The 25,446-nt window shown below is 37.8% G+C and overlaps 1 protein-coding gene across 3 annotated transcripts in view; it reads right to left on the reverse strand.

Annotated features, from left to right (window-relative positions):
* Window positions 1-25,446, reverse strand: part of pnut (septin 7-like protein pnut) — a 641,502-nt gene that overhangs the window by 99,146 nt on the left and 516,910 nt on the right. For all 3 annotated transcript variants that reach the window (XM_067145831.2, XM_067145829.2, XM_067145830.2), the window contains 2 exons: window positions 24,522-24,711; window positions 24,207-24,372 (listed from right to left, as the gene is read on the reverse strand). In XM_067145831.2, coding sequence (XP_067001932.2) covers window positions 24,207-24,372; window positions 24,522-24,711 — 356 coding nt within the window. The remainder of the gene's footprint in view (window positions 1-24,206; window positions 24,373-24,521; window positions 24,712-25,446) is intronic.

Consider the following 25,446-nt stretch of genomic DNA (forward strand, 5'->3'; position numbering starts at 1 on the left):
GAAGACTTGATGTCTCAGATCACAGAGTAGTGGATCATTTAGATTTGTCCTGAGTAAATTTAATTCATTCTTGTTGATAAAGGAAGTTAAAAGAATGATGTCTAATGGAGATTCCTTCCAGTAGATCATAAGAGTAGAAGGATTCAGAACAGCAAAACATTGCATGCAGGAAGAAATTCAACATGACAAGTGAACAGTACGTGAAAGAATAAGACAATTTAATGTATGAAAGATTAATGCCCGGTTTCCTGAACGTGAGATATCGAACCTATAGCGGTATCGAATGGTTAACTTGTGTTTTGGCGTTGCATGAACATAAGATACATCTATCGGTTCGATAAATCGCTTGCTAACTTAGAGGGCCCTGAGCAGGAGATACAGTATCTATTTGTTAACTTGCTGGGCGCGTGCGCAGTACTTCAAGTATCAGCAGCTAACATTGTGTTTGTTAAAATTTTCTATGGCTTCCTCATCTTCTTCCGACGAAGAAATTATAGAAATGGTCAACATTCTAGAACGACCACAATTATATCATTGTTGGCCTAATGTTCTAATGAAGTATACAGTAGTACAAATGAATTCAAAGACAGATTGAGGCTAAACAAATTACTGGCATAGGTTCGGTAGAGGTTACAGGCGACAATTTGCGTCCTGTGACAAATAATTTTCCATTGACCCCTGTTGAATAATTATTAATTATGATACCCTTTAAGATTCAGTACTACTGAGTCTTATCATATTTGTATCTGTGACTGCATTCGTGTCCATGAAAGCACTGGTACCAGTAACTGAGTATAACCGATAATTGCACATTTATCATAGTACGCCTGCAGTAGGCCTACTTGCATTGGCAGTGAGCATAGACTTTTATCGTGGGATTGTTCTTAACGATATTATGTTACAAGGAACCAACAGGTTATATAATTATGTTAATTACCCGATATATATCGTTATGCTGTGATCAAACGCTGTTCATATTTTGTAATAACAGGAAAGATATATGGTATACTTATAAGGCTCAGTACAAACTGGACTGCGCGTGACATGTGTCACTCATGTGCATATTTCATTAGAAATCCTCAAACAATGTCAAATTTTTCTGACACTCCTTAAATACCACGAAACTGACGCCCACGTCCGCAAAAACTAGTTGAATACCCATTTCTCGCTGCATGGCAAAGATGGGATAATAGGAGCTGCACAGAAAGCTCAAATGCAATGCATTACTTGTGTGCATGCACCTGACAATCTAGGGAACACACCTAATGCACAAAAACAAAGCAGTACAAGGGGTGGCATCTAGTGTGTATTTATGAAACTGCCAATAGTTGACAGTTTGATAAGTTAGCTGTTGTTCCACTGTGCAACGCAGCGAAGATTTATCGAGTCAACAGCTCTAACAAAGCAATAGCTATCGGAAAGATATCTCACCATTCCAGAAACCGGGCATAACTCTGTGAAACTGATGTCAACAGTATCCAATTAACTGTGATTTTCAATGTTGTATACTTGAAAATTAAACACTGATACTGAACCATACACATAACCATATATACATAGACACATTGAATGAGACTTTATTCCAACCATTACTTCCATTTTTGGTGGAATTTCCAAGCAAATATTGTTGGGCATATTTTGGGATATTACTAAGTCTTCATTTGAAATAAACATATCATCATGATATAATAAAATTTTTGAAGTTTCATTTCACATCAAACTGTTCTTAATTACAACTTCTTTCTAGATGAACTGATCGGCTATGGCATACAAAAATGGTCAGTCGTATGTACAAACTATGCCTTGTTATCAAATCTTTAATAATAAACAACTTACCAGACGGTCATGAAACTGTTCATGACTCCTTGCGGGCGTAAACTGAACACATGAGTACACAATTAGAAGGAGAATTTTTTTTTTGTAGAAAATTAAGACTTGACAACAGTTACAAACCATTTTTGCATGCACAAGCCTAACCTCGAAAATTTGTGCTTTAGAGATTATACAAAGTAAAACCTAGAGTTACAGGAGAGAAAAGGATAAATATAGGTCACTTCAGATGTGAAATTTTGAGACTAAATCATTGTTAATTTATACGAAGTCTTAAGGGACACGGGGAGTGAAATTTATCCAAAAATTGTCGAAAAATCGATTTTCTGATTTTTCATTATAAATACACCTCTAACCTTTGCGGAACGATTTGTGATATTTTTTTTTCGGCACTCCACCATTTTTAAAGGGCTATCACAGGTTTTAAATGTCCGGTGCATGGACCTTTAAACGCCCTCTTCTGATAGATTTGCGTTCCATTTCTCATTGTAAGATGCACTATAATACTACAATGCTCTCAGACGGTGACTCTAAAACTTTCAATCATCTTGTGAGTGAAAATGTTTATGTCAGTGAGGTAACACTCAAGAAGGAGGAATGTATCAACCATGTTGCAATGAGAATGGGTTCAGGCTTGAGACAGGTAGTGCAGTCATGGAAGACAAAAGGGGTACAGCTAGGTGGTCATGGAAAAGGAGCTCTTACCAATGCTGTCATTACAAAACTTACCAGCTACTACAGAAATGCAATTGTTAATCATATTCCTAGTGTAGGAGACATGAAAAGAGCCATATATGCCACTCTCAATCATTACACGTCAACAGATGTCAAACCACAGCATGGCAAATGTCCCAAAGGCTCTGATTCCTGGTGCTTCTATAATAAAAGTATGGCACAAGGCATAAAGCCACAGAGCCATGATAAAATGTCCATCAAGTTATCAGACCCATTAGTACTAAAAATAATTCCAGTCTATCAGAGGCTGGCATCTGATGAGTTATTGTCCCGATGTGTTCGAGGAGCAACACAAAATCAGAATGAGTGTTTGCATTCTCTAATCTGGCGGAAGTGTCCGAAAGCAATTTTCATCTCACAGAAAAGACTGAGTATTGCTGTTTGTAATGCAGTAGCAGAATTTAATATGGGATGCACTGCTGCAACTGAACTCAGGTCCTCAGCAAAAGTCCCTCATGCAACACAAGAAATTGTGAAGAGACTTGATAGTCGCAGGATTTATGAAAGTGCCCGGTCAGCTTCTCAAAAGAGAAAAACAGCCCGCCGCAAGACAAAGGTTCAGAAACTGAAAAAGGAGGCTGTAAACAAGAAGAAGGAAGGTGTTATCTATGGTGCAGGTCATTTCTTGTTGATAAGGTAAGCTGATATTGTGTACAAACTGCTTGTTTTCATAAACATGCATTTTTCTCCTATTTCTATTTTTGAAGATAAAATTTCCTCCTTGCAGACCAGTTTAAGTGCAAATGAGTTGTAAATTCTTATGTGTGTCCTTTGATGCATGTTCTACAACTGCAAGCATTAGTTTTGCTGTTGAACAAGTGGATTGCTCAGAAAAACATTTCAAACTTTAAAAAAAATTATTATTTTGAGAAGAAAAAAGTTGTATCAGAAAATTTACTATATCACAGTAAGTAATATACAACTGTTAAAATGAATGCTTACATTAATTTGTACAGGAACAACGCATCAGAAAATAATGTAATAATTGTACTAGCTTTCTTAGTATTATGCAGGGGGTATTTTGAAAAGTTGCATAATTCAAATAATGTTTTATCAATATCTCAAAAGCTATTAAAGATAGGAGTATAAAACTTTGTAGTATGGTATATAATAACTCACACATGTAGTATACCGAATTATATTAAAATAGGATAACTAAAGAAATTAGAAAACTCACTCCCAGTGTCCCTAAGTTAAATCTTTCACATAAAAATGACTACTATTATATACCTGTAAAAATTACATAAGAACAATCTTATAAATTCCATCTTCTTATTTCTATATTTCACAACATAGTGGTGGAAGTAATGAATGTACGAAGTATACAACCAGTAAAATAAATAAATTAATTAATTAATGTATGAATTAATAAGCCCGTACTTGTCATTAGTGAAAGACCTTCAGTTCTTACAGAAGGAATTCTATAAAATGGCCGCTCATACTCAGAACCACTGTTCAAGCAACATCTTTGTTTGCACTAGTCACTGCCGTAGTTCAGTAGAGTGATAACACAATACCAAAGAGTTGAAATTGCAAGGTAAAGAAGATACCTGCAAACATTTCAAGTCGTTATGTACTGTTTCTGTACAGTTTCAACACGTTAGAAAGTTAGTATCCACTCATACTATTTTGAAAATATATGAAACTGTAGCCACTTGTAATCTCTGTGACTGCATGTCCCAAGTTCAGTTTCAAGAAGTATTAGGCATCTTGATAAATGATTACCAGTGGCAGCAATGTGCACTACTTGCTGTGAACAGAGTAACGCAATCCATTACTTCCGCATGAGTGATACAGTGACATCTTCGCAAAACACTAGTGAACTGTTGCAGCAATAGTAGTGCAGTGCCATTCATGTGCAGTAAATTGTTGCTGGAGATTGCCTGTTGTTTTAGACAACAACAGAAGTCAAATTCCAACTCCAGGCAAATGTCAGCCAAGTGCAAAGAAGACCTCTAACTGGTCTGGAGTATTATTAAATATAGAAAGACATTCCTATAGTTGCCGTACTGCAGTAATGGAGTAGGAGCTTGAAAGTTTCACAGAGGTGATTTTTTGAAAAGCAAGGAAATTTTTTATGCAGTGTCTACCAAGGTTACGCATTGTTTTCTCACTTCCACCTACAACCTTAACCGTTCTTTCTTGCAGCTTACAAATTCTTTACAGAATTTTAAGCCATTGTGGGTGTGGAAGCTACAACTTTGACAGACACAGATTAGGAGTCAATCGATATGGGCGACTGCTTCTATTTCAGATACTGCACATTCATGGATTACTAAAGTGTGTGGCTGCACGAAGCTGTATAATGAAACAGATAATAATATTAGTATCAACAGCATAATGCAGCAGCATGTGGCTTGTATTCCATATATCCAGCCTACTAACAATTTCCAACAGTGCTTTTAAGTGAGTCAATGTGCTGGCTCTGTTGCTTCACAAGCTGTGCTTGTGCTACAAAATAATGTCAAGGCACTCACTTGCCAGTGGTAATGATGGGTCAGATAAGTAATAGAAGCTGTATTAACAATTTTTGAACAGCGATGAGATAAAGTTGCATTTTTAGCATGTAATTCTGTTCCTCCACAAAATGAAGTAAAATGCTGCAAAGAAACGTTAAAACATTTTTGAAATGTACAGAGGTTACTCAACATTTCAGAAGAGAAGAGAGTTTAATAATGGTACAGTACTAGTGAACAGGTGTGTGGTGTACCAAAATAATGAGAGGCTTCATAAATCATTGAATACCAGGAGAAAGTTGTACAAGTCTGGTTGGGATGCCTAACCACATCTACCATTTTTACCAGACAATCACTAACTCACTCAAATACTCACTTCCTATAGTCTCTGTAGAATTCTTTCAAAAGTATGCTATTTCAAGACCTCAAAATTAAACACACAAGTTCTCTGCCTCAAGCCAGCCCAGTTAACCATAGATGGAATGTTAAAATTGCCAGAAAGATGAACAAGTTACATCAAATAAAATATGCAGCATATTTTTTTAAATATGGAGACACTTAGATAAATTTAGATTTCAAGCAATGAAAAGACAACTACCAATTAAATGAATATGATATTGCATTCATCTAAGACCTCAAGAAAGAACCTGTAAAAGTAACATTTACAATTCAAATTTGAGTTAGCGACCAAATTGGAATGACCATGACATCCTTAAATCTCATGCACCAGTTGAGTTTCACATACCCTTTTCATCTAATTACCTACCTTACAGAAGGCTATCGGGACATATTTACTTTATTGCTTATGCCATAGGCTACATTAACTTGGCATATTAATGTCTTATAACAGGTTTCAATCTATCAATAGTAATGGTGTATTGCTGCGTGCCTTGCTGCACAAGCCAGAGTAGTAAAGTGAGAGGAGTATCATTTCACGAATTTCCCAACCAAACTGACCTCGGAGAACAATGGCTTAAAGCAATATCAAGAGCAGACTTCAGGCCCAATTTAAATTAGAGATATTCTGTGGTATGTAGCCTTCATTTTCGTGAGTCAGACTATCAATCTGGATTGAAAATAAAGAAACTGCAGGAGGCTGCTGTTCGCTCTGTTTTCCCTTTTTATCCATCCTATGAAGTCCAACAGATCAAACCAGAACATAGACCTATAATAACAATAACAACATCATCGGCTGTAACTCGATCTGAGTACATACAACTTCCTGCATACATTGACCAGTTCAACTCAGTTTATGAATGTGTTTACGATGACTCAACAGACCAATCCTGGCATAAAACATACGCTCACACAAATCACACTGAACGGATGTAGGAGAGCGGGGTTGAAATTGACGGAGTTTTCTTGCTTAAACAGATCAGATGTAAGGCTTTTTAGGCGTTTGCTCTATTAACCAGCGTTTTGTCTTAGGTCTGACACTAGACTCATCAGAGTGGGATGTGTCAAACCCTACCTACTGGCGCTGGGGTGTATGCAGGTGAACTATCTATCTGTCTATCAAATGCTTTCATTCCCCACCCTGAAGGGGTAGGGCGGGCCACCTAGAGGGTGCCGCCCTCTCTCTGGCCAAGAGATGCGGGCGGGTTGGGGAGGTGAGGGAAGAAGGAGGTGGATAAGGATGTGAAGAAGTAGGAGATGGGAGAGGATTTGCGTCTTGTCTAAGTGCTTTGTATATAAGACGTTATTGAGATTTTTACAATTGAGAGTGATGGATGCAATGATACAATTCTTAATGATGAGTATGATGTGCCTAAGTCGGTCGGAAGTAGGGTCTGGGGTAGCTATGGGAGGTTAGGAACTGGAGGGTGGTGGTGATGTTATGGAGGGATAGAATGAGGAGGCGAAGAAGGTCGTATGTTGGGAGAGGTAGGGGGGTGGGTCCAGTTGGGTGAGGAAACGGAGTTTGTTGTGGATATGGGGGGACACAGGGGAGGGTTGGCTGGGGGCGGCGGTGTGAATTGTTTGATAGTTGGCGGTTGGGTGGGGATAGGGGTGGGGAGTGGGAGGGCTCTACTCGATGGCGGTGACCATAGACTTGTACGCCGGTATTGATGAGGTGCTGGGCGTCTTCTTTGCTGGGCATCTGGAGGCGCATCATGAATGTAGGTCCATGGCTGTTGTGAATTCTTATGGCTCTAAGTACAATGACTCCAGTTTTCCGTAGTTCTTGGATTATGTCTTGCTCGGTGACTTCTGGAGATATCCCACGTAGTACGCAGCTGAAGACGGTTGGTGGGGGCATCTGTTGTTGGTTTGCTGGTGGTGAGACTGCGGCGTCTGGCGGAAATAGCGGTGGTGGAGTGGCTGGGGACTGCTGGGATGATGATATCAGGCAGGATGATGACATTACTGGGGATGGGTGGTAAGTTGTGACGGTGGTGACTATGTCTGGGGAGGGGGTAGATATTGATGGAGTTATGATTGTGAGACTTATCTCCCATATGCAGTTATCAGACTGTGCCTCTTTATGGGCTTCTGATAAGTTCACCTGCATACACCCCAGCGTCAGTGGGTAGGGTCTGACACATCCCACTCTGATGAGTCTAGTGTCAGACCTTTGATGAAACGCTGGTTAATAGAGCAAACGCCTCAAAAGCCTTACATCTGATCTGTTTTTGACATGCTCTATTGGTGAAAAATATCTAATTCATTCCATGGGAACTTAGTTTTCTTGCTTGTCGCTTGGCTTCTTGATGTCTGCGGGGTTCTCTTTCAAACAAGTTGACAGCGGTGGATGTAGTGTTCCACCACAGTGAACGGTCCACAGCACATTCTTCCATGTCTGTATATCTATGCTGGTTGTCTTCATGATTTGTTTCAGCTGGTCCTTAAAACGCTTCACAGGGGCTTCATGAGGTCTACTGCCGGAGCAAAGTTCACCATAACGAATTTGGGGGGAAGCCTGGTATAACCCATGCAGTGAACATGGCCTAACCATCTCAGATGATGAGCGATGATTGTTGCCTCAATGCTATTTAGCTGCGCTTTGTCGAGAACTGCCGTGTTGGTCACATAGTCTTTCCACTTAATATTCAAGATGAATATCATTTTCTGTTGGTGGAAGCGCTCACGTTCTTTGATATCACGGCGATAGAGTGTCGTCCAAGTTTCACAACCATACAACAGCGTCAAAATGACAACAGCCTTTTACATCACGAGTTTGGTATGCAGTTTCAGGTCGTTATTCATGAAGACTCTGTGCATTAACCATCCGAATGCTGCATGAGCAGCCCCAATTCTTTTACCAACGTCTTGTTCACAGGTACACCGTTTAGACAAGATGCTTACAAGATATGAAAAGTAATCAACCTGTTCCAGTGTTGTGTCTAAGATGGAGATACTGAACTCAGGAAGAGTTAATCCTGGGGCAGGTTGTGCAAGTACCTTTGTTATTTTTCCGCATTAATGGCAAGACCAAAGCAATCACATGCAGTTTTAAAGCAGTTGACTGACCGTTGTAGTTCTGCAGGTGTTACAGCAGGAGATGTGGTGTCATCGGCATACTGCATTTCTGTCACTCGGGTAACCAGAGTACGTCTTTGTGAGCGAAGTCTTGCCAGATTGAAAAGGCCTCCATCAAAACGAAATTTAATCTCCATGCCTAAGTTGTTTGCAGATGATTCATGCAGCATGGCAGCCATGTACAGTGCAAAGAGTGTAGGAGCAAGCACACCACACAGCCTTGTTTCAATCCATGAGTGATTGGGAGCAAATCTGATACTGAGTTACCATGAAGAACCTGTCCAGACATGCCATCATGAAGAGCTTGAACCAATTCCACATAATGTTTAGGACATCCAAAATGCCTCAATACTTTCCACATAGCAGATCTTTGTACTGAATCAAATGCTTTTCCCAGAACATAGAAAACCAAATACAGAGGCTGCTGCTGTTCTCTGCATTTTTTCTGGAGTTGTCTAAGCACAGAAGATCAAATCTGTTGTGCCTCTGAAGGTTCAGAAACCACACTGAGACTCAGGCAAAATCCTACCGAGCCGGTTTAATAGAATTTTTGCGAGAATTTTATCTGCAATTGACAAAAGCGATATACAATTGTAGTTCCCACATGAGTAGCTTATTTTCAAAATGACTCTTGTCCACTTTCCTAAATTTGTGGTAAATAACGAAAAATGTTTTCAGACCTAAAATCTCTACCAGACCACTTGGAAATACTTTCTTGATATTCTTTGTATCATCAGTTTATTTTTTCTCAATATTGTCTGTACAGACTCATCAGTTCTGCTATAATGTGAGAAATTAATTTGGACAAAGGTCATTTTGAAACTAAAGTATGGACAAGAGACAATTTGAAAACAAATACATTGGACAAGAGACTTTTTGATTCTAAAATGAGGATAGAAACACAATTGCACAATATTAAGCATGGTTAGTAAGTAATACGATTGCAATAAAAGTAATAATTGAGTTGAAAATTAAATTGAAGGATATAGTACTGAAAACAGCTTTTGTTAATGAATAAGCATACAAAAGTCAGATATTTATGTTTGTGTGGTACTCTCAGAATAAAGTTCAGGCTAATTTGTTTAACACTTAGAAAGCGAGTTTCCAATCCTTGGAACTCAGCAGCATTCCCCTTCATACCCCCCTCCAAATCATCCTCTGACACTTCATCACTTGTATCTCGATTAATTACCGCACTGAAGAACTGCAAATCAGGATTTTCCTCCCACCGATCACCAAACTGAAGTTCCAGCAGCCTTTTTACATCAGCAATTTTTGATCCCTTTATTGGAACGGGAATCAATGGTAAAGGTAAACATGAAACATCCACACTTGGTTTAAAAACCTTCTTTCACATTCCCATGTCAGTATTATACCAGGGTTCACCTCTAACTAGAATAGGAGTAGATAGAGTCACCCCTTGAGTAATGATGAATCTCTTTGCTGTTGTAAATTTGAAATGCCACTGCCCAGGTTTCTTCATGCTTTGTTGTGATACAAGCTTCCAGTCATGTACAGGCCAATCATTTCCCATTCTGAAAACTGTTCCATGGTTACCAAAGACCTCCCAATACCTTCCAGGCTTGATAATTGTGTCAATATCATGGAGTTCAAGTTCTATCCGTCCGAAAACCCTATCTGGCGGTATGTAGGAATGTCCTGGCACAGGAAAAAGTACATGCACTTCCCTCATGCGGCGTGGAGTACAGTTTGCAAGCCGGTACATGATCATACATATCATTGAGGAATTTTTGTTCTGTCCCCCACATCCATCTGCTAACATACAGAGGATGGAGGAGCCTTCGAAATTCATGTTACTTTATCTGTGATACACAGCAGATGGAATCTGTGCTGATCCCTTCGCTCCATCTGCCTCAGTCCTTGTGTAAATGAAGACCTTGTCTTTGGGCTGCTTATCAGTGGAAGTAACTTTACATATTGTAAAATTATAGATGTACATTTGTCTACTGTAGTAGGCAGCCTGATCAGGTACCCTGGAGAGAACTTGATTTTTCTGACAGTCAAACGAAATTGTTATCTCTTCATCATTCTTGGCTCGTAGTTTTGAAAAAAATGCATCACTTCTTTTCTTGTGTACTTCAAACTCTGCAATACGAGATTTATCTCCAGCTTGTATTTTGTATTCATACCGAATACATTTTGAGCATTTATCAACAGCTGGTGAGCCAAAAGTTAAGTTGTATTCATTTACGAATACGTCATAGAAATAAGAATATGAGACTTTCAGTTCTACGGTAGTATTATCATGGTACAGAGTTTCTGAATTGAAAGATAACTGGGCAAATATTGTCTCATTTTATTTGATGCACGACAATAGTGTTTCTCCAGTGAAACAAGTCTTTCGATGAAAGACTTCACGGCAGTCCTTTTGTTGACAAAGAGGTGAGATTCGTGGTCTTCACCCCTATTCTTTCTTGGCAACTGTCAACTTCTGACACTGTCTTCATTAGATTGTTCACTTACCATTCTGTAGGTCACCAGTTCTTGATCACTAACCTGGCAGAATAAAAAGAAAAATAGAAATTGAATAACTTTCACACTACAATCATTCATGGAGTATACTGATGAACTATCTCATTCTTGAATAGTCTACATGAAAAATAAAAGTACTGTAGAATTTTAACTGTATTGCCTTATATCATACCTTCTCATGATTAAGATCTTCAAATAGAAAACTTTTGAATCCAATCACTGTTGAAATCTTCGATGTTATTCACTTAATCCACTAGAAAAGTGCTACTGTTGATCACCAACTTTCAGAGTAGTGTACAAACATATCCTATCGTTAGAAAGTAAGATATTGATGTTCCAGATGATCGTCAGGCCTTCTACTCTGAAAATTTTCTATTATACGAGGAGAATTCACTGAAATTTATATCAAAATGTGCTCTTTCTCCTTGGTCTGTAGGATACTTACCAGACGGACAAGGGACATTTTGAAAACTAACAGGCCGGATGCTTTCAATGTCATATGGGAAGATGAGCCATTTTGATCTCAAAATGAATGTACTATAAGTCAGACATTTTGCTATGGACAAGAGCCGTTTTGATTCCAATAGCTGTATTTAAACAGCTTTTTTAGTAGTGTCTAGGACGTTTTGGTGCACAGTGATGGTAGTATTATGTATAAGGAAGCTGAAGGAATGCACTGAGACAAGAAACTAAATTTCGACCTAAGGTGGACATAGGCCGTTTTGAAACTGACCACCTCACATGCACTTCAATCGCCTTTCTTGAAGATAAGTGATGATGGTAGCATTTTTGAAGTCGTCAGGTACTTCGAGTTTCCCAAATCAAGAGGATGAGTGTGAAAAGTCTAGCCTTCAAGGGTATACCTCCATTTTGAATGTTCCAGAGGAATGTTATCAGGACCAGGAGCCTTTCTTGGTTTTAGCTGATTGAGTGCTTTGGTGAAGTCTCTGTAGGTAGGTGGAACTGCCATCCATGATTGTTGGTGCTGCTGAGGGACATTACGAAGAAAGTCCTCAGCAACATTGGAGACACAGACAAAATTTAGAAGTGCAGAGAAATGTTCCCTCCACTGTTCTAAAATTTCTCCATTATCAGTTAAAATGATGGAGTTGTCAGCAGTCTTCAGTTTTGCAGGTCACAGGCATCAGATAGTCTTTGCAGTTCTTCAGCTTTTTGTTGCCACCAGTTATTCTTAATTTCCCTAACGTTTTTAATTAGGGAAATAATAATAATAATAATAATAATAATAATAATAATAATAATAATAATAATAATAATAATAATAATAATAATGCAGCCAAACAGCCATAAAGAACTGAGAAAGGATACACTAATATTGTGCACTTACACTTTGTTTTGCATAACCTTTAATTGATTTTGTTCTTATGGTGCAGAGTTCTAAGTGGTACCGTTCACACATATGTCCACATAGTTTACATTTACAGGTCTGTTGGTTCATGGCAAGATGTGTTTGTACAAATAATATGGTGAAAACCATGTACTGCCAATCTTGTAAATACGTGCCTCGTCTCACAGATGGACGTTGTCCACGTCCGATCTATCATTGTCCCAGTTCCATAGAATTCTGGACGTGTATCATCTCTTTTCTTGTTGAGTGATGTTAGTGGTTTTTCTGAGGCTCTAGTGCTGGGTAGAGGCAAAAGTGTTCTAAGGTTTTCAACGAGGAATGATTCTTGTGCGGGTAGGTAGACAAGTCATGATCTTGCAGTCTTGGGCCGACAGGTACTTTTCTGTGAGGTACGGTCATATGATTTCTATCCCATACATTAGTATAGGCATGTACACCTATTATAAAACATTCAATGCCACAGGTAAGAAACAGAAATATGAATCAACTGAGCGAAGCTGTGAAGAAAGCAATACCTCAGGTGCCTCCCTGCACGAGTAACCCAGAAATGATGATTATCATTCCCTTTATATTCAGTGTGACGTATTAGATGAGAAGTTGCTCAAAACACACAAAAATAAATTGCGGCTGAAACTGTGAAAAGCGCGGGCTAAACTTTTATGCCTTGAAAACTAACTCATTAAAATTATTCAGGAGTTGGAGACTTAACAATAATTATCATACAGGCTTGTCACTAATAATTAAAACAGCCTGACAAGATCCCTCAAATGCCAAGTCTTCATTCCTTCTTGAGCAAATAGCGAATTTTGAGAAATACTCTCCCAGATGGACAGAATCCACTATAAAAAAAACAGTATAGCAGGGGAATGCACGTTGCCTAAAGGTTAACAGGTACAGTCCCTGGCCAAATTAATATGACCACCTCATATTTTCTCTCTTTATGGATTCATGTAATCATTTTCTACACTGGAAAGTGCTTGTAGGAAGACTAAGTGCATTTATATATCAATGAAACATTTAAGTGGGAGAGTTGTGAAAAATATGGTATGCTGGCCACACTGTTTACATGTTGGTGTAAATTTATACTTACGGAGGGAAATGCGTGTCGCTCTTGTATTCATTTTCTCTGCACACAAGTTGCTTTTTAAAGGTAAAATTCTAATGGTAAGTTAAACCTAATCAATTATTTTCGTTTCTTCTTGCATGTACATATATTTCACGCCCGTTCACGATAAGTTTATGCTCCTTTGGAAGAAAACTAACAAAATTTTCCAATTCTAACTTCAGAAATGGGCTTAGAAAAGGACCTATCACCAACCGAAACGGGAATGATTCAGGGTCTTCTTGACTGAAACTAATCTTTCACAGCGAGAAATAGCAAAAAAGTTGGAGTTTCAAAAACTTCAGTGGGTAATATCAATCGAAGCTTACGTGAAAAGAACACTCTGGCATTGAATCGTAAGGGCAAATGTGGCAGAAAAATGGTGCTGTCACCTCGCGGTGAACGAATGTTGAGAAAAATAATAATAGAAGATAGAGCAGGAACGAACAGCAACATAAGAAGGAAATTAAACGATGCAGGAATTCCAGTATCTACCAGAACAGTTCGGCGGAGACTGGCATACTTGGACTACAACAGCTGCAGACCTCTCTTAAGCCAAGACTTTATCCAAGGATTATGAAGCATTGGTTGGAATGGGCTAAGGTGCACAAATGCTTCACTGTAGAAGACTGGAGATCAGTATGTTTTCCAACTCTTCATTTTCATTTGAAAATTATCCATAGTTTTAAAGATTGTATAAAGTGCTTTTGTGTTTCAGGTATGCTTTAATGACGAAAGTACTTTCCAGATTTTAATGAACAAGGCTCAGTTTATTAAGTGAAGGCCATCGGAAAAATTCAATGAAGATTGTGTGATAAGGACTATCAAACATCCGACTTCGGCGATGATATGGTCAGTGATTAGGGGCAGAGGATTGGGTAGGCTGTACATCGTTGAAGGTATGATGAAACAAGAACAGTACATCAATGTTCTGCAAACTCTACTTCTTCCACAACTTCGGGATTGGTACAAAGGAGATGAAAAGAAAATATTTATGCAAGATTATGCGCCCTGCCATAGGGCAAAGACTGTCAAAAGATTCTTGATGGAAAAGGAAGTTCCTCTGTTGGACTGGCCAGGCAATTCTCCCAACCTCAACCCAATTGAGAATGTATGGGAACTGTTAAAGAGGGAAGTGGCAAAAGACAATGTCACTACGAGGATAAATTTAGTTGAACGGATCATTTCCACTAGATCCACAACCAGCAATTGAAAGATATGTGCTTACAATGCATAGATGGCATACCTCGCAGAGTGCAGGCCTTTATTGCAGCAAAAGGAGGACTGACAAAATACTAGTATTGACAATTAAATGAGGGTTCAAATCTGAGTTTTGTGATTAGTTGTCTTATTCTGTGTGTATATGTATAAGTCTAGTCACATTTCATACAATTAAGATAAATAAAACCTGAATTAAATAAGTAAAGGCAATTTAAAGTGTATTTTCCTAGGTTTCCTTAAGTGGTCATATTAATTTGGCAAGGGACTGTATGCTAGGAAAAATATACTAAAACTAAAGTTGCCTTCTAAGAGCACACTGTCCAGGTATTTGGGTGATACTTCATACGACACAGCAGTTAATCTTGTGAAAGAGAGATTAACCCTAGAATCTGAAAGTTTGAATGAGGCTGAATGAGTATGTTCCTTGATAGTGGATGAAACGGCAATAACATCAGTGCAATACGACAAAAAGCTAGATCATTTCTTTGGTCACAAAACCACATCTGGTCAGATAATACTGTATCTGAAATTAAGAACATCAAGAATGTGAGCAAACCTGATCTTCCAGCCAATAATTTGCTTTGTCCTATGACAGTAGGGTTATGTACTATGTACAGACTGCAAGCCGTGTACTTCTTTGCCAAACAAATCTCACACAAGGGTATAATTTGACATTGATGCTTGTGGATTTCTTGTAACATGTCTAGCTTCTGATAATCATAAGACTAAAGTTAATATATGACTTCACAATAACAAGATTTTGAAGCCACAAATTACTCTACCAAATGACCCAAACCGACCCTTATTACTTGTTTCTGACCAATGTCACATTTTAAAGGAAGTAAGAAACAAATTTTTAGAGAAGACTGTGTCTTAACGGAAACAACACAATAAGTGGCTCTCTCATGAAGAATTTATATCAATTGCAAGCAGAACAAGTTGTAAAACCTGTTCACTTTCCAACTTTAAAACATGCAAGCCTAAACCTAAACAACCTAGAAAAAATAAATGCGAAACACGCAAAGGACATTTTTTTTAGACCAGTAATAACAGCTCTGGAATATCTCCAAAAAAATTCTGGACATCCAAAAGCACACTCGTTCCAAGACTGCAAAGCGACCATATACTTCATGAAAATGATTCATTATCCATGATGTTAGCAGTTGCAATAGTGCTAAATTTTTCCCTGGTAAGGCCCATTTTTTCAACACAGATGATGACAGGCTTCACTGGCTGGAGAGCGAGTTCCTGTTATATTCTGAGGATGTGCAGAAAACATGCCATGAGCAAGGAGTGAATTTTCTCAGCAATGAAACCTACAAGGCTATTCGGCTGACTACTATTCTGTGGTTCTCTGTATCCAATACTTATTGTCATCGGGCTTTCATTTTGTGCTAACTAGAGAATTTAACAGAGATTCTCTAGAAATGTTCTTTAGCATTCTGAGGAGAACTTAAGGCAACAATGACATGCTGGATTCAAGGGCTGTAGTACTTGTCCTCAGCAGGATTTTGAAGATAGGAATTCCTTTGAAACGGGAAAATCAACATACTCGTGAGATTAATGTTATTAGCTGTGTCAAGTCATCTCAATCAGTCCCATCGAAAGTGATCCCTAAGATTCCAGAAACAGTGACAAATCCTGCAGAATCTCCACAACCCCCAGTGTACGTATGGACACTTCAAAAAAATGTATTTACTGTTGGTTGTTAGATAATAGTATTATAAATAATATCCATACTGTTATTATGGAGTAAACCTAATATCCTTATTTCTTTTACAGATCTGGAGGTAATGTATTGTCCCCTTCAAATTTGGCCTACAATAAGTATTTATTGTTTCTACGAGTGCAAGGCTATTATTTCATTAGCCCGGGCGATATTGTTCCAATCCTGTGTTGTAGAGACGTTCTCATTTGTACAGAACCGGTCCTACCAGCGAGGGAGCAGAGTATTGATTTTTTTTTTTTTTTTTTTTATCGAGCTGTCAGCTGTCCCATGTGACACACTGAGAGTAGTCAAGGTTGCCCCGATCTGAATTATGCATGTCAAAGTCTTCAAATGAAAGGTACTTTCGAGAATTGTAATGGCCTATCAGGTGCAAGACGACGGCCAATTACGAACCACTGTGGTGACGCCCTCATTGTGAAGTGCTTAAATATCCCAGTTTCCAGAAGAAACGCTCTCTTATTCTCGTACTCTTACTTATGGATTTTTCTCACGCTCTTACTTACGAACTTCACTTGCTGCTGCTTTCGCCGGGCTCTCACTTACGACGCAAATACTCCGTCATTGGACTTAAAATATTGTTATTCGGCAGTGCAAATCGACTACCTTCATTAACACCTTAGTCAACGAGTCTGGCAGATTTTCACAGGCAAAGTTACGTGTCATTCATCTTTAAAACTCATCGCGTGTGTGTGCAGAATATCTTCTAAAATTGCTTGTTAGTTTCAGCTTCTACTGTGTTAGAAGATCGCCATGTGTTTGTTTGAGTGCGTCAAGATGTTTCTACACTTTGAAGAGAAGACCTACCACAACTCTGCATTGAACATCACGGCTACAATGGTGTGTTAAAATATAGGTGACTTCTGACATGGGGAGATAGTGATGGGAGCAGATAATCCACTACATGTAATCCAGAGATTCCAGATCACCGGCAGAGATCCAGTTTCATCATTCATTTAAGTACCATTTTTCTAATGTATATCTGTTCATCTTTGTAGAAATAATGCTTACTTATTCATTAGTGGTAATATTTCTTCTAGTCTTGCAGTAGTCTTGAATATTTTCATCCTTCTTTCACATGGGATGTGGTAGTACTGTCATGTGTGTGTGAATGATTATTGGTCTCTCTTAGAATAGCCAGAACGTGCGTGTGTCTTCTATGATTATTCTAACTGTCCCATTTAATAGTCTAGTGTGATTTAAAAATCACAGCCCTCATCGATAATTAATAATTTAATTTGAATATTTTTTCGGAAGTTGTGTGGGACAGATTTACGGCATGTTTTGTTACGCCGGATTTCTACATAGGAATTTCTTCTTGTATGATTTAAGGCGTGTTAGTGTCATCTGGCATATTATCAAACCCTAGTTTACGCGAATTTGAGAACTAGCACATCTAATAATAATAATAATAATAATAATAATAATAATAATAATAATAATACATTTTCACCTCGGGTTAAATGAATGAATAAGGGTCATGAGTTTAAATATTGCTTGATCTTGTGTGTAAGATGTTAATGTATGCTCACTTAGGATGAATATGAGCCTGGAATATGGCAGAATCTTGACGGATCGTTTATTGTATTTTACTGATTTATGAATGGATAATTTACTGTATTTTTATTGACTTATGGATTCATTTATTGAATTTATTTGAAGAATACGTGTGGGATAAGGCGTAATTTCCTTAAGTGTGAGCACATGTTAATTGATGGCATGGAGTTGAGTAATAATAATGTCGTGACTCATGAACCATGAAAGCGAATGCTAATATTTGACCTGTACCATGTGCGTTTCTGTAGGCAACAATTTTTCCAGATATTAACTGCCTATATTATCGTGACCAACGTTGTAAATTTTATCATCTTTGACCAAGTGATCATCCAGACTTCATCACATTTCTGAGAGATGTGAATGGATTTTTCTTTACCCAATACCATCACTGAGAGAATTCTGATGCCTAGGATAAAAGTCAAATTCTAAGTCTAGAATTTGTTGTAAATAATGTAAATAATTCTTGTGTGCCTTAGTGTGAATGTTGTGTGTGTGGTAGTAATTTCAGTGAATTGTGACTTTGGTTGTGACCCGGCCACGTGTTTGTTATGTTGGGTCCTGGTTAACAACATCGTTGTTTGAGTTGATTTAACTTTTTGAGAGTTGAACCTTTAGTAAATTTTATTTTGAAATTAAGTTGAGAAAAGCTCAGAATATCATACAGTAATGAATAAAGAAAGAATTATTTCAGTGGACGAGATTCACTATTATTGTAAAGCTTACAATGCTAAAAATCCTCAAGACGTCAGATGTTTAAGATTGACATCATGCTTTGTTCAATCGAATATTAAAGAAAGTTTCATAGTAATAATTATTATACAAGCACAATTTTGTGAAATTAAGTCAGAGAGGGACTTCTTTGAGTAATGTTTCCGATAAAAAAATTTGTATATTTTTCCAATTCCATGGATATCACGTTTCATTCAGTTCTCTAAAGGAATAAAGTTTTCATTTGAGGAAATGAATGTTAACACAAAAGGATCTGATATTTTAGACGCTTAAACTAGCATGAGATAGACAGCTTTTTGAGACTGAATTATTTTAACTTGTAAATATTAATGACTTTGTGAGAGGAGATCCTCCCATAGAAAGTTTACTTTTTCCTTGTGTTTCGTTAGAAGTAGACTAATATCCATCTGTATATTTGCAGAATTATTGACGTCAAAGCTATTTGGAGGAATCAAATGCTGTATTCGAATGAACCGGCAAAGAAGAACCAAAAATTTGATTTTCCATCAAGTTTTGTTTATATTTAATTTGTTATTGTTTAAGTGCTGGTTGATAATAAATGTCAGAAACCTGTTGTTTGATATTTTTGTATTATTGTTGCTAGTCCTCGTCTCTTTCCCTGCCCTCAAAATAAGCAAAGCCAGACAATGAATGGTCCACCCGTGAGACTCACGTTCTCCAGCTGAGCAAGCCCGGTAAATAGGGGACAGTATGTTAAACTTGCATCGCTTTCTTTTCTCAGGGGTTTCATTATGAGGAAAAGAAGTAATTTACAAATCATGCTGTAGCCTAATTTAACAAGAAAAATGCAGTTTTCCACTCATGGACATTATTTTTAAGTAAGATTTTGTGTGTGAAGCTGTTAACAAAGGAGCTTGAACTAATTTAACTACTGCAGTTCTCCCTGTTTTGAAGAGTTCAGAGGTTTTAAAGAGCAACTTAAATGATAGTTCAAATCATGCCGAGAAATTAGGTCATATAATCTGCAAAACTCTTATCCTGATTAAGATTGCTGAACATTTTGAGAGGGTGAAATGTATAAACAAGAAGCTGATCAAAAGGAAAATCATCCAAAACTAACAGCTGTGGTACCTCCATGCCGCTCGTTCTGAATACTGCATGTTAGCAAGGAGTGCTTGCTAACATGCAGTTCTAGGACATTTGTTTATGGGATGTAAACTGACATGTTCAAAATGAAAATGGCATTATGTATATTAAAAAAAAAAAAAAAAACGGAGAACAATCATGTGCACATTGTGAAAGCATGTAAATACTATGTTTCATATGACTTAAACATTAAAACCTTCAAGCTCCCAATTGAGCCGAGATAACAAATGTGGTGATAAAGTAGCGATTCCTATCTTAATTATGCAATTTTGATGCAAGCTTTCACATATCGGTGAGTTTGCTTGGTCAATTCAGATCACCCTGTAAATGAAATACATTCTCCACTTATTCAGAATTATTGGTAGTTTTCAGAACGACAGAACATTTTTCTTGATTTATTAGTTTCATTTTCCGTATTGATAGTTCTCATAATATACGAGAACATTTTTCACCTAGTGCAATGAGCAACCATTGATATATCTACATACTCATTTCTGCATAATGAAATTTTTGTTGCAATGGTGTTATTAAATTAAAACCTGTTATTCAGTGAGTCACACAAAAAGTTTCTGTTTCCATGAAATGCTTTTAACATATACTGCACCTTTTCCTAGGAATCTTCAAAATATCTTATGTTCCTATACATTTTAACATGAAAAGAATGTACATATTGTTATGGAGTAAAATGCCCCTGCACTTCTTGCATTTCTATTAATTCTGAAGAACCAGCACAAACTGTGGAACTTACTTTCCTTTTTTTTCTTTTCTTTTTTTCCCCACCATATCTATCTGATATTTTAATTTATTCTAGAAGTTCCAGGAGTGTCTGTAAGGGTGCTCTGAATCCATTTTACGTTCTCTGTTAAATGAAGTGCAATAAATGAAATTTAATATTTTTTTAGAGTGCGTGTCATTCTAATTGTAATCAAGGCAAGTCTACCAATGATCTCAAATTAGATAGATAGAGTTATTTGCCAGCAACAGTACAAATAGGACGCTACAGAAGGTGTGATACCTGTTAGCAGGCAGCCACACTGCTGTGTTTACATCATTTCTGGCCGTCTGTGTGCCCATAACGGACACTCCCGAGTATTACTCAAGTTGGCTCTTCAGATCCTCAAGAGAGTATTCCCTTCAGTTTGATGTCTGTGGCACTGGAATGCTGTTTCTCTTCAAAGTCGTTCTGGCTGTTCATCACCACATTGCTGCAAGACATTCTCGTCCTCTCTTCTCCGGTTTCTTACTGATAGGGGCATCAGGACAAATCATGGATGATGTAAATTCTGGCTCTTCAAATGGCGGAAAAAGTAAGAGTCCACTGTGTGACTGCGATAACGTGCCTCAGACCATCCAGCATGTTGCTATGGAGTGTCCAAGAAGAAGGTTCCATGGATCTACCCTAGAAATACATAGTGCCACTGAAGAAGTAGTGACCTGGCTGCGTACACTGGACATTGTATTTTAACAAACCAAATATTACCTACAGTCTGACATGTAAATATTTTATATAAGTTTTTTGTGTGTTTCCTGTGTATTCTTATTTTTGCCAAACGAAATAAATAAATAACCAATAGGGGCAGTATTAAATGATCCTTGCACATGCTTGTTGCACAATCAGTCAGACAGAGCGACATCCGCTGACCATCACAGCATCCACATCTCCGTGACGTGTTATTCGCTGATCATGCTTCTTTTGTCTTGGCCACATTCAGAGCCATAAATGAGGGCAGTTCTGATGACAGTCTTGCCTTTCAGCTTTATAGGTATCTGCTTGACACACCTGTTAGCAAATACCATTTCGTCCATCCAACATTGATGCAGTGCTTCACATCATCATCATCATCATCAGCCTCCTCCTCCATCGTCCGTCATTACCAGTGATTCACACACTAGGTAGACTGTATTAGGTGGACACTGAACTTCTGGCTTTGGCAAAGTTACAGAACATATACTCTGTTTTTTTACGACTAATTCTAGGTCCATTTGTCTCCAATGCTAGCTACCCTCCAACGTTGTAAGACTGCCTCGACCTCTCATCGTGATTCACGAACTAGCATGATGTCCGCATATACGAGAGTCCATGGTAGTTCTGATATCTGCTGCTCTGTCAGGTAGTTACCGACCGTATTGAATAGCATTGGGCTCATGGCTAAACCTTTATGTACGCCAACTTCAACAGGGATACTTCCAGAGATACCTGTTGAGAGTATAGCATCAAAAAGTCTTGCAAACACTTACTAACATAATTCATACAGAGAAACACGGAGCTGAACCAATATGTTTACGAGTTGTCCAATTTGTAACCTCAACGATCCTTTCACTTTGTAAAATGCCCAGCTCTTTGGCACAGCGGCCTTCGATTGATTCCTGGCCCTGTCAGGGATTTTAATCTCAAATGGGTAATTCCCTTGGCTTGAAGACTGGGTGTTTATGCTGTCCTCAACATCCCTGTAACCCATATACCTAGAAGCATGCACTGACCCTGAAAGGTGTCTCAAAACCCTAAAGATGTATGAACCTGAGAATGGGACGTGGCCAAACAAATCGTTTCATATGAGCTGGTAGTGAGTCTATGTGGTCTTGAGCCTGTATGAGCCATATCCAAGCCTATTGTGCTCAGTCTTTACCGAGTGGATTAGCAAGACAAGCCTCCGAAAGTCTGAGTTTTTCAAAGGCTCGCGAGACTGTTGTAGCACACAGTTCTAGCCTAAACTCAAACAAGGGTGTAATGAATGATACCTTTAAAAAAACTATGAAAAAAATCAAAGTTTGATGTGTTTTTTGTTCATCAGTATATATATATAGTCTACAGTTTTTGCAATATTTACTTGTTTAGAAAATTATACATGTCACTGAAAAATTATTTTTTCACCATCCCTGAATTAATATGGAAAACTGACCTAAATCATTTTATCATTTCTTTTCCTGATAAGGTTTCACTGCACTGCATCCACCGAAGTGCAGAGAAACCCTAATAATACAGGCCCTTTTAATACACTATCCCACATAATGTCTTTTCTCAGGTTCCTGCACATCTCATATGTAAAGCCTTTAAAAAATATCTTGTGCACTGCACTTGAACCCTTCCAATTACACTTCATTCATGGAATATTTTTAATTCATTTTCATCGATCCCTGGAAGGAAAGTTAAATTTTTGTCACTTGTTCTTGTTAGGGTCATTAATCTGTTGAGTATTCCACCCTTTATCGCTAGTTTTACAAAATATTGGTCCCACTACCTGCTGAATAGAGAGAAGCAATAAAAATACAGGCAAATGTATGCGCGGTAAGAGCCATACCAGGCAGATCTCGAGACAGTGAGCAGCATTGCCTCAGCGAGGCAGAAACCCCTGCACGCTTTGGGATCCAACTCATACGGTGAAAACTTGCATAATCTAAGACACCACAGAATTACTTCCGTTGCTTCCTCCTTGCAACAGAAAGGCCTAACTGTAAACAAAGTTCACTGTATAGCAGTCAATGAAAGCACCCACTGTACCAAGAACAAAGACTGGAATGATTATGGATCCCATCGTGCATTTTGAAACATATTCCAGACAGGCAACTGAAGTAGACTGTGAGAAAAGAGAGATCTATTCTCCTACAGTTCCTTATTACAAAGAGAGAAGTAGCAGCTGTCTGATATAACTATCAACAGTAGAAAAATAGGTGCTAGAGGAAACAATCGTTTTCTGTGTTGTAAGTTCCTCAAACTCAAGTTTCAATAAAGAGTCCTTATGCAAGATGGCCTTAGAGCCCTTAAAAGGCTCAATATCAATTTTGAGGAACCACCTTTATGGACACTGACCTTAAGGAACCTTGTTAAATGAAAAAAAGTTTGGTATACTTTGTTTCATGGGAACCCGTGACTTTGGATAGTTGTTCTAAAGGAATAAATACCACCCCCCCCACCCTCTCAATCACCTGTTCTGGAAAATACAATGCTTCTCAATTCATGTTGTATTTGAAAAGTGTGTCTGGAAAGTACTTTCTTTGTTGGGTAAATTAGAAATCTTAGGGAAGCATAATGAAAACGCTGTTCTTAATCAGAAACACCTCTCCACTTCATTAGGAATTTAAATCATCATAAGAACAATGATAAAGAATCGTGATTCAATCATCACAAGTGCATTGCTGTAATGATGCTAGTAGAGGAAAATAAATGTTAACATGTTTTGTATCTATTACACTTCCTGCATCTGGCTGTCACCTGCTTAATACTCTGTTACCACAGCATCCCTTGAAGAAAGTTTTACTGTGATTTTAATATATACTGGTATATATAGCTACACTTTCATCCACAACTGTACCATTGGTCTTAGGATATGCACAAATTAATGAGGAAGGCACATGAAATGAAAATAATTTACCCCATATTTTTAGACATATGATAAAACTTACTTGTTTGATATCCTGGAAGGCTTTCCATCAGTTCCTAACCCTGCAAGTTTCCTACAACGGAAGTTTTCGTAATGAACATTGTTGGTAACATCTTTTAAGTCTTGGAGATGTGTTCGAATGAGCATATTTCGTAGCGCTATGAAGTCACAATGTTCAAGATTCTCAACTGAAAACCGAAGAAAAGAATTACAGAATATCCATGAAAGAATATTATTTATTTGTCATACAAATGCAACTTTGAGATACTCCAAACACTAAACTTATTATTTAAAAAAAAAAGTTATAATGAAGTCAGAACAGACAGTCATTTATTACCTTCGGCCACACCCCATGGATATTTTCGGCCACGTAGTTTCTTTCCATCGACTTCTATTACCGTATTTGAGCCAACCACTGCAAAAGGTACACGGTCTTTAAGGCTCTTGTTGATTTTAAATTCCTCTTCATCTTCTGAATCAGGGAACTCATAGATTTTGATCTTGTGTTGCGAAATTTCATTTAAGATCTAAAATATAAAATAAACACATGACTACACTTCTACACACAACTTGTACTTTAAATTAGATAACATTACAGTATAGCATAATTAAGCCATCAGTTAAGAATTAAAAGGTCAGGAGATACAAATGAGTTGTTTCAGAAACAATATATTTTCAGTGTCCGTTTGACTGTGTGACTTTCATCAAAAGGAATCAAGCCTGTAGTTTATATGCCTTGATTTTGTGATGATTCTGTTTCAAAAATCTCGTCCGGATGCGACTTTCTTCCAAAGCAAGAGAAGTCATTCTTCCTTCCTTTTTTCCTGCTTCATCTGTTGCCTTATTCAGCATATTTTTAAACAGAACATGACTACTCAAGGTAGAATACAACTTTTGCTCAATGAACCACCATTTCTACATTAGAAACAGAGAAGATGGTAATAATAATACATTTAACAAGTAATTCCATCATCTTAATTATCATTAGCCAATGTTGTGAACACCAGATTTCAAGAGATGTTAGAAGTTAAGCAACTATGGCCATAGTCAGCACTTAAATGGGTAGGCTGGATGTTGTTGGCTGGAGGAGCGAAAAGAAACTGACTGACCAACAGCAAGTAAATTCTGTTCAGGTTCATGATCAGTGATTCTCTGGTTAGCTGGGGGCACTGACTAGATCAGGAATGGCTTGATCTGGACAGGCACAACTAAAATAATAATCATTATCATCTATACTATAAATGAGGTAGTGTCTGGCTGTT

This window comes from Anabrus simplex, chromosome 4 (genome assembly GCF_040414725.1).
Source record: "Anabrus simplex isolate iqAnaSimp1 chromosome 4, ASM4041472v1, whole genome shotgun sequence".
Classification (NCBI taxonomy): Eukaryota; Metazoa; Arthropoda; class Insecta; order Orthoptera; family Tettigoniidae; genus Anabrus; species Anabrus simplex.